This window comes from Medicago truncatula, chromosome 8 (assembly GCF_003473485.1).
Source record: "Medicago truncatula cultivar Jemalong A17 chromosome 8, MtrunA17r5.0-ANR, whole genome shotgun sequence".
NCBI classification, from domain to species: domain Eukaryota; kingdom Viridiplantae; phylum Streptophyta; class Magnoliopsida; order Fabales; family Fabaceae; genus Medicago; species Medicago truncatula.
The window spans coordinates 38488827-38498040 of record NC_053049.1 but is presented as its reverse complement, the minus strand read 5'-3'; the positions used below and the strand labels follow the sequence as shown (position 1 = coordinate 38498040).

The window sequence follows — 9214 nt, the reverse complement described above, 5'->3', positions numbered from 1 at the left end:
TATACTTATTTGAATTTATCTACTGACATAAACACTTGAAATTGTTTGACAGAACTTAATGTTTTCAGCTTATTTTCTCTCAGAAAAATGATATTTGAGCAAAATTTTAAGGCTCGTTTGTTATTGATTAAAAAATATGATTTTGACATTAAACAATCTAGAGTTTATTTGTGATTTTATTAAAAAAAAACTTAATATATTTCGTATTAGATATCGGAATAAAAAAGCGCTTTAAAAAATAATCATTTAGTTTGTTTAAATACAACTGCATAAAACATAGTTGGTTTTTTTTTTTAATTATCTGAATCTTCCGACACCTACTTTTCCTTTTGTGAAACTATTCTTAACTTTTCATTTGAAATTGCTTTCTAATTTTTTTAGATTTAGATTCATTTGAAAAAGTTATAACAAATTAATGCAATACTCTCTAAGTAATTATTTTATTTAAAAGAAAATTTGTATTTTTTTTAGAAAAGCTATTCCAAACAAAATAAAAAACAAGAAACTTGAGTTTAAGAGTTTCAGATATTTAAAAAAAAATGAAAAGATTTTTATGACAATAATTAATGGAACTGGATATATTTTTTTATAAAAACAAAAAGATTTTTATGCCAATAATGAATTGGAAATTTACTTTAGTATTTTAAAAACATCTCTAGATTTTTTTTCAAGGACAATTATTTATTTAAGTTAAAACAAATGCTTCCTCCTACATCCTCGTGAGTTGGCATGGAAAAAAGTTCGGAGTTCTAGCCACCACAAAAAAAAAAAAAAAAAAAAAAAGTCCCCTCCTACTACTAATCGTTTAAGGAATACTCCTCTTCTCTTTGTGAATCCCTTTTTAAACATCACCAAAACTACTTTCCACGTCTTTCTTACTATTTTCGTAACTCCACTTCGTTGAAATAGTTGATAGTCTCATTTCTTACAGATTAAAAACAAAACTACATATGCTCATGGAATGCTCGGCAACATAAAAAGAACCTAACTCCAATACGGTTGATTCAGGAAACGTAATCTTCTTTTTTCTTGTTTTTATTTTTTCTTACATAACAACTCCCTTCAATAATAGTCTCTTTTTGCATTTTTATATCTCAGAATGAATAATTGTCAATTTAAAATATCAATGCAACATTTATTATTTTTTCTACATCTTTATTTATTAAACTTATCCAACTTAACTCTCCATTAACTACAATTATAAACGTATTTTATAAATGATACTAAATTTTATCATTAAAATCAACACAATTAGTCATTTCCTTAAAAATGGCGATGAAAATTAATTAAAAGTGGTCATGATATTTGCACCGGAATTGTGGCAACATCAAAAGTTATTTTCACGATTGTTACAAATATATGAAATTTATTCTAGCAGCAATGCATTGCAAACTAACCACTTTTTATAAATGTCGTATATTCAACGTCAATAATAGATTGAAGGCTGTATAGATGACATTGCAGGACCCAAAATGGCGATGTTTATTATGAACTCAATCACACCAAACCAGTCTAACCCGCCAAAATGGTCAGGTAAACCATACAACTCAACCAACTACAAGCCTAATCAGACCTACAACAGCGCTATACCATTTACAGTTTGATTCCCATCACTTCTTCAGTCCACGTTCAATTGTAGGTTGCATTGCCTTTTGCAACGGAAAATACTTCAATATATGCCTCGCAAATGGATGTAAACAAAACATAAGCTATTAACCTTTTTTTTTCTTCTAAAATACAATCAAAAATAACCAATGTACGAAAACACCAATGTCATGCCTCACATAAGCTTCAATATCTAACCGCATTTGAGACACAAATTTGCAACAAATGTCAATTTTATTATGTTCTTTTGACCCCAACTTAGATTGTTGGTTAGCAAAATACACCTATAAGGTTTTACCCTACGCAGCACTACCACTCATTTAAATGGAAAATGGATGGTGAACCAACATTTGGGTTAAGGAGTGCCTCCGATTGTGTAGGTGATACCCACACATTCCTCCCTAATGATTAAAATCAACCGTGAGAAACACCATAAGAGAAGATCAAGCAAACTTAAACAACATTTTTCTCAACATCACAGCCATTTGAAATATCTCTTACAAGTTCCTAGATAATAGCCAAATTCAATTTAAATCGTTTTCAAATAGCCTTTGACGTGATCGCATGCAACCGATTGCTACTGTAGCAAGTAAAATTGATTGCACGTCCACCAGTTGAGCATAAATGGGAACATGTCAAATACAAAACCTTACCCCACACTGCAAAATTTCATGTTCACAACCTGCCTACTGCTATCACATGAAGGGTTAAAAAACCCAGAGGATATGCTTACGGTATAGTCCATCAGTGTGGATGCTTTACATCTCGCAGCTGTGAATTAATAGAATCTCAGCTGCGAGAGAATCATAAAGATGCACCCGACCCAACTATTCCAAACTTGCAACAACTAGGCTGAGAAACATTCTAGAGCAGAAAAACACTAAACAAATTACTTTTGGGTTATATGTCTAAAGCCAAATTATGTGTGAAAAAGGGAGAAATCCCCCACCTCAATAATAAACCGCAGAACAAGAAACGGACTGATGTGCCAATAGTTGAATATTAAATCCCCATCATTGGGAGTAACAGATAATTGAAGCCTCCAGGAAAAAAACATGGGTGGGTTAACCATAAATAAATAAAAAATATATTTAATTCTGATAAGAGCAAGTTTTCATTACAGAAAAATACTCAAATTTGAAACAATTCTTTCACCATTGTAGACACAAGAAGACGACTTGACAGCATATTATAACATCAGACATTTAATGGTAAAGTATTAGACAACTGGAGGGTGGAGACATTAGTTTCTCATCGAAAGACAGAACATAAGAACCGAGAATTTTGGTGTCTTGTAAATTACCCAATTTTGGTACCTTGTAGAAAGCGTGCAAAGGTCAGGAATCCATGTAACACTTGTAGCGTTTAGAAATTGTTCACAGTGAACATGGATTTAGCACAGCAAAGCTATATATTACCGAACCTAATATAAAAAACTGGTCAGAGTAAGATCGGGAAGGAATAACAATTATACAATACAAAAACCCTAGTCAATATGAATTTGATTTGGGGGGTTGGGTAGCACAACTGATATGAGTTAAGGGATAAGGAGTAGGAGGTCATGGGATCAAACCCGGACAAAGGAGAAAAAACTAATCTAACAACTAATTACTATACTACTAACATTTCCCAACAACAATGTTGCAGCGAATTTAATGAAGAATTGCTATAAATGTCATAAACCACCACATATCCCATTCATGAAGAATTGCCACGTATGAATTTATACAGCATGAATAACAAAATAGAAAAGCAAACAATTCTGGTCAAATATTCCATGGATATGCAAGTAATATGAAAAAACAATATGACAAACCAAGATTTGCATTGTACCTCTAGAGAGTCTGAAGGACAACTAATTGAACTCCTATACTTTAGGATATTCTGGAATCCTCCTCAACCTGCTTGCTTTTATACTGCAGTGACATTTGCAGACAATGTCATAAGAGAATTCTTATCCTTGTTCCCAAACTTCAATCTTCAGACGGTGAATACACATGATAATAAGAGAACTTCTTTGCTTCCTTTTAACTAAGCAATAAATAATTTGTTATTACTCTTGGGTTCTACAACACACTAGATGGGGATGACAAGCTGAAAATTAGTGGTACATTTTTTTCTCACATGAAAAGGAATGCTAGTGAAACATAATGGAAAGATGACAAAAAAATAGATTAACTAAGAACCAAGAAAATAATGTAAGAAAAAATTGTTCATTCACCACTTGGCCTCAACATGATCAGCATTAAAAAAAAAAAATTGGTATTTCAATACAGACAGCACCTTACAACTGTCTCAAGAGCACACAAATGTTTTCTGACACCATTGTCGCAAACATTGCAAATTATTTAGGGAGAAATCTCAATCTAGCAAGTACAGAAGAGACTCCTTTCACACAATCATTGATTACTGACACTCTTAAAAGAAACAATACAGGGAAAATCTTTTAGCATGTGCATAATTTTATACAATAAAATCATTGAAATTCTTCTAGGTAATTCACTTGTACATAAGAACCTTCAACAATAACCTACAAAATTAGGTTCACGTAATACTTAATGTAATTGTTGACATCCAAATAGATCAATAACTTGTGCAAGTAGCAGTTATGATGAAGAAATGCACAGGAATTAACCCCCCCAACCCGAAAAAGAAAAAAAAAAACGTCAATATATATCAAATATCTCTTCTAGCAGGGTAACTTTAGATTCTGGGCATCATCTCCCGTCTATCACAAAAACATATTTGATACCCTCATTCCTTAATATCCAAGATATCATAGGAATGCATTACCTTTCATGCATAAAAATTCCCTGTCATTTTCTCCAACGAAATGCACAGAAGGCCCTCTTCCACTTCACACCAACCATCTCTTGCATACACAATGTGAATATTAAAAAAAAGGAGAGAAATAACTGATAGCTGCTAGAAAATCCATATTGCTTTAATACTCAAATCCAGATAAAATTTGTTTACAATATGCCAATAAATTAAAATTAAAATGAAAATATGTTACATACACGAGATTCAACAGACACTGACTTCCTAATTTCAGAAGGTTATGCCACACCTTGAGCAGCAAAGTGTCACGGATGTATTTCTATAAGATGACCAAGCACGAAGAATGTTAACCTGAAAAAAAATTTGGTTCCAGAACATAAAAGAATACATCTCTGCTCAAACCAACAAGCTCCTGCTAAAAAAATAGCAGGAGTGATCGTCTAACAAACAAAGCTTGCAACTTCCGTTCAGTACATATCCTCACCTCATCAATGCAAACATTCTGTGTGGCATGTTAGAATGTTCATTGAGACATAGGTTTAAATAACTCCAATCTTAACCAAAAATTCCACCAGTCCCTAATTCACCCTGCTGCAACTCCTTCCGTCGCTGCTCCTCTAAAGGGTCTGGACTCTTGTACACTCTCCGCATCCTCCTGTTAACATCATGAATCTTGTTAAACAATGTTGAGTAAGGCTATAAACACTTGACAGAAATTTACAGCGGCTGCCACAGCTGTGTTTTTCTATCCCCCTAGGGACGCTACATAAAAAATTTCATAAACAAATAACTCCAATAGTTTTCCAGTAGATCAAATACCTGTCCTGAGCATGTTGAGCAGGAAATGTAGGCATGAATTCTTTGCTCTTGGGAAGAGGAACTTCACGGAACCATTCATGATTCAGAGCGGCTTCAGCTGTGATCCGCTGCATACAATAGTAGGTGTTATTCTTAATACTTAGAGAGAGATGGCAAATTAATTCATGAAGAACAAGCGAACTTTACCTTTTCAGGGTCATAAGTTAGGAGCTTGTTCAACAAATCAAATCCAGAATCAGAAAGAACTGGAGATCCAGTGAATGATGTGGCAGGAAACTTTTTACGCAGAAGATTATACCTGAAAGGAACATTTCGGTTGTTAATAGAAATTACAAGAGTTGTGTAACAGTACAAGTCACCAAGGGAGGCCAGCTAGTCAGACCAAAACCACCAAAAGTTGGAAGCCTGGGAAAACAGTGGCAGAAAAATAAGAACAGTGTAATTAAACAGTCAATGTCTTCAATAAAGGAAATCATGAGTACTTACTGGTGCTTGACAAAATTGACCTTGACTCCAGGTAATTTTGAGAAGCCTGGCCATATTGTTTCATTTGGAGTGCCAAGTATCCTGAAAATCTGCAAATAAAATAACAGACGTCAATGTAGCATGAAGCACGGATACGGACACGGACACGACACGGGCACCGACACACTGACACAGCTAATTTTTTTTGAAAATCACAAAATGCAGTGTAATTATATGTGTCGGTGTCGTGTCGTGTCGGTGTCGGACACGACACGTGTCTGACACGGGGACACGCCTTATCCAAGGAGTGTCCGTGCTTCATAGTGTAGCAGCAATAACTGTAATAAAGAAGTGGTTAGACACAAGACAACAAAACTTAAAAGAAAGAGAAAATGAGAGCATGTGTTCTACCAAATAATTGACAAACACAGTTGGAAATATACCTTGTCAAGTTGATCGAATTCCGTTTTTCCATTGAACAGCGGTTCCTTAGACAATAGCTCAGCCATTATACAACCAAGAGACCACATATCAATAGCTGTTGAGTACTGTTTTGCCCCCAGAAGAAGTTCAGGTGCCCTGAGAAACATATAGACAACCATCAGGTAAATGATCTCTTATTTCTGCAACAGAATGCAGAGAAAAATGTGTTAAACACATAAGTGAAGGCAAGTAAAATCAGGGCAATGAAAAACTAAAGAGAAGCAGATAAGTATGTTCGTTGAAAACATTGCTGCACATTCAGAGGCAGGATAAGTATGTAAACATTGACCTAAAGGAAAGGGTAAGTAGTAGCAGCCAGTTTGCAAGATTAATATTTGATTACTAATTATTATTATTACAGAATAATTACAAATGAAAATTAAGTTTTTTTATTCAATGCATCAGGCATGGCGGCAGTTATCAAATTCACAAGTTAACTATCAAACTACACTCTGAATGATGCAAATGCAATATCAATTAGTCCAATATATGTAATAGATATATACAAAGATATAAAGACACAGATTGCAATAATTAAATAAAGCTCACCTGTACCAAAGAGTAACCACCAGGTGAGTATATGGTTTCAAAGGACTCCCATATTGACGAGCCAAGCCAAAATCACAAATTTTTAGCTCACCCCTGTTATTTAAAAGCAGGTTTGAAGTCTTCAAATCCCTATGAAGAACCCAGTTGTCATGAAGATACTTCACACCTTCTAAAAGTTGGATCATTAAGCACTTCACTTCACTTTGGCTAAATGGTTGTTTCATTGACTCCATTAATCCTTTAAGATCATGTTCCATGTATTCCATAACCATGAAAATACTGTCAAGGCTACTTCCAACCACTACTTCCTTGACATCAACTATGTATGGGTGGTGAAAGGAGAGAAGAATGTTTATTTCCCTAAGAGAAGTCAGCGGGAAGCCTTCTTTTTCCTTCTCCATCTTGACCTTCTTTAATGCTACAACTTCCCCGGTCTTCTTATCTTTGGCCCTATATACAACACCGTATGTTCCTTCATCTATCTTGTTAAGTCTCTCAAACTCATCAACACTTCTACAACCCTGAAGCATGTTGACCGTTCTTTGAGGTTGAGCTGGAGGTTCAGGAGTCTCTTGCCTATCATTGTCATCTTCAGATTCTGTATCTGAGTGACTACTGGTGTCACTTTTTGTACCTCGAACATCAATGTCCATATAGTCATCCTTTTCTGATTCAATACCAGGATGTCCATCACCACTAGACGTTCTCCCATGGTTAACACTTCTTTCTTCCGAATCAGATGATCTGGCTCGAGCACCTTCAAAACCACCTATTTTAGAATCATTGGGGCTCAATAACTTGTTCCTCACTCTAGTCTCCAAAACCTCAGGAGTGAGTCTCCTCTTCCTTTTAGGCATTTCCTCATCATTGAGAATCTCACCCTCATCAACAGGAGAGTTATCTCCAGCTGCCCATCTTGAAGAAGAAATATTTCGAGTTGGAACATAATCATCACCTTCTGGCTGCTCGGTTTCCTGATTATTACCCCATGTCTGTTTCGGTGACAAGGACTGAGATCCGGAAGGAGAAGGAACAGAAACCTTAGATGCTGTGGGCAACTCAACATCCCTAGTTTCCCTGTTCTTGACAGAACACACTTGAACTTCATCATAAGAAGCACTCAGCGACAGAACAGACGGTTTTGGCAGCTGAGGCAGAGGAGGAAGAGCAGCCACTGGTGTTGTGGAGACCCTAACCTTCGATGACCCCTTCACTTCCTTGTCATCCTGATCCCACACAATGGGCGAGAATTTCCTTTTCCTCTCCTGCGGAGCAGGGGACCGAGACCTGTTCACCCCCGATTCAGATTCAATAGCACCATCAGACCCACTCTCACTGGAAAGCTCACCAGGCTCTCTGTCAGTTGACTTTGAAGAAAAACCACACCGGCGAGGACCAAGGCTGCCACTGCTACCGGAATCACTCCGGCTAGAAGATGACCGATAACTGCCATTAATAACAGCAGCTTCTTTCTCCCTGACATCCTTCTGCCTCACCCTAATTCTATCTCTGGAATCTCTGCCCCCACTCCCACCATTCCTAACCGGATCATACTCTTTTGAATTCGAATAACCCCGCCTTGAAACTTCCAAATTAGACTCGTGATCCTTAAACTCGTTTTCGTGGTAACTGCCATGTCTACCAGCAGCCATAAATCTATCTATCTAAATTGATAAATTCTAATTGAAAACCCTAATTCCTCAATCGCAAAAAACTTTTTTTGTTTTTGTTTTTTTGTATTTAATTATCAGAACCCTAAACCCAAAACACAAAGAATGATCCAAATTTTAAAATTGAAGAACAAAAGTAAGATTCAAAACCCTAAAAATAAAGACAATTTGACGCGGTGCTAAAGTAGGAAGATAATGATTGGATTTAAATCGAAACCCTAAAAATTAAGAAAAGGAGAGGGGAAAACGAGAACAAATTAGGGATTGAAAGGGATTACCGATGGTTTAATTGGATAATGAAAGGGAAATAGAAAAGCGCGATTTGAATAAGCTATGCGATGGAAAAGCGAATAAAAGAGAAAGAGAAATCGAACCTTCGAGGAGAAAGAGAAGAGAATGACGAAAAGGAAGGAACGAAAAATATCGACTGCACCGAATTACGATAATTCCGCTCCACTTAATATGTATTGGAAAGAGGTTAAGGTTTCCCTTCAAAAATAAAATAGCAACGCAAAGTAAAAAAAAAAAAAAAAACATATATTATTAGGTCAAAAAATATCTACAGGACAAATCAACCATGACTGATAGATTTTTGTCAAAAATAGAAAGACAATGATTGTTAGATTATGAGCAAAATAGTAGTGGTACGTTGTAGAGTGAAATTTTCTCTTAAATAATTTTTTAATCTTGAATTCTCTTAAATATTTTTTTTATTTAAAATATCTATATATATAACTAGGGCATAAAATTAACTGCGCAATGTGCAATGCACCGGTTTAGTTTTGAAAAAAATTAAAACACGCTAAAGTTAACAAACTCTTTGCGGTTGAAGTTTTAAATTA

The 9214-nt window shown here is 35.4% G+C and overlaps 1 protein-coding gene across 8 annotated transcripts; it reads right to left on the bottom strand.

The window, feature by feature from the left end:
• Window positions 1-1458: 1458 nt before the first annotated feature.
• LOC25501719 (cyclin-dependent kinase G-2) lies at window positions 1459-8852 on the bottom strand. 8 transcript variants are annotated; one of them, XM_039828847.1, is made up of 9 exons: window positions 6703-8851; window positions 6114-6249; window positions 5692-5780; window positions 5392-5503; window positions 5206-5312; window positions 4871-5041; window positions 4399-4737; window positions 3439-3636; window positions 1729-3028 (listed from the first exon to the last, which is right to left on the bottom strand). In XM_039828847.1, exons 1-6 carry the CDS (start codon window positions 8352-8354, stop codon window positions 4942-4944), a joined length of 2196 nt encoding a protein of 731 aa, XP_039684781.1. In that variant the 5' UTR covers window positions 8355-8851; the 3' UTR covers window positions 1729-3028; window positions 3439-3636; window positions 4399-4737; window positions 4871-4941. The 8 variants fall into 8 exon arrangements, with proteins under 8 accessions (XP_024628555.1, XP_024628558.1, XP_039684781.1 ...); XM_024772787.2 differs by lacking the exon at window positions 1729-3028 and adding an exon at window positions 1459-1680 and having other exon boundaries at window positions 4399-5041; XM_024772790.2 differs by lacking the exon at window positions 1729-3028 and adding an exon at window positions 1459-1680 and having other exon boundaries at window positions 3439-3521; window positions 4399-5041.
• Between the last annotated feature and the right edge of the window lie 362 nt (window positions 8853-9214).

What these genes read in the sequence shown, in the direction of transcription:
- LOC25501719 (XM_024772787.2), bottom strand. Translation starts at nt 8,354, where the DNA reads ATGGCTGCTGGTAGACATGGCAGTTACCACGAAAACGAGTTTAAGGAT. An exon ending in GTCAATTTTGTCAAGCACCA is followed by an intron (nt 5,504 to 5,691) that starts GTAAGTACTCAT and finishes TGTTCCTTTCAG; the next exon opens with GTATAATCTTCTGCGTAAAA. An exon ending in TAACTTATGACCCTGAAAAG is followed by an intron (nt 5,313 to 5,391) that starts GTAAAGTTCGCT and finishes TATTGTATGCAG; the next exon opens with CGGATCACAGCTGAAGCCGC.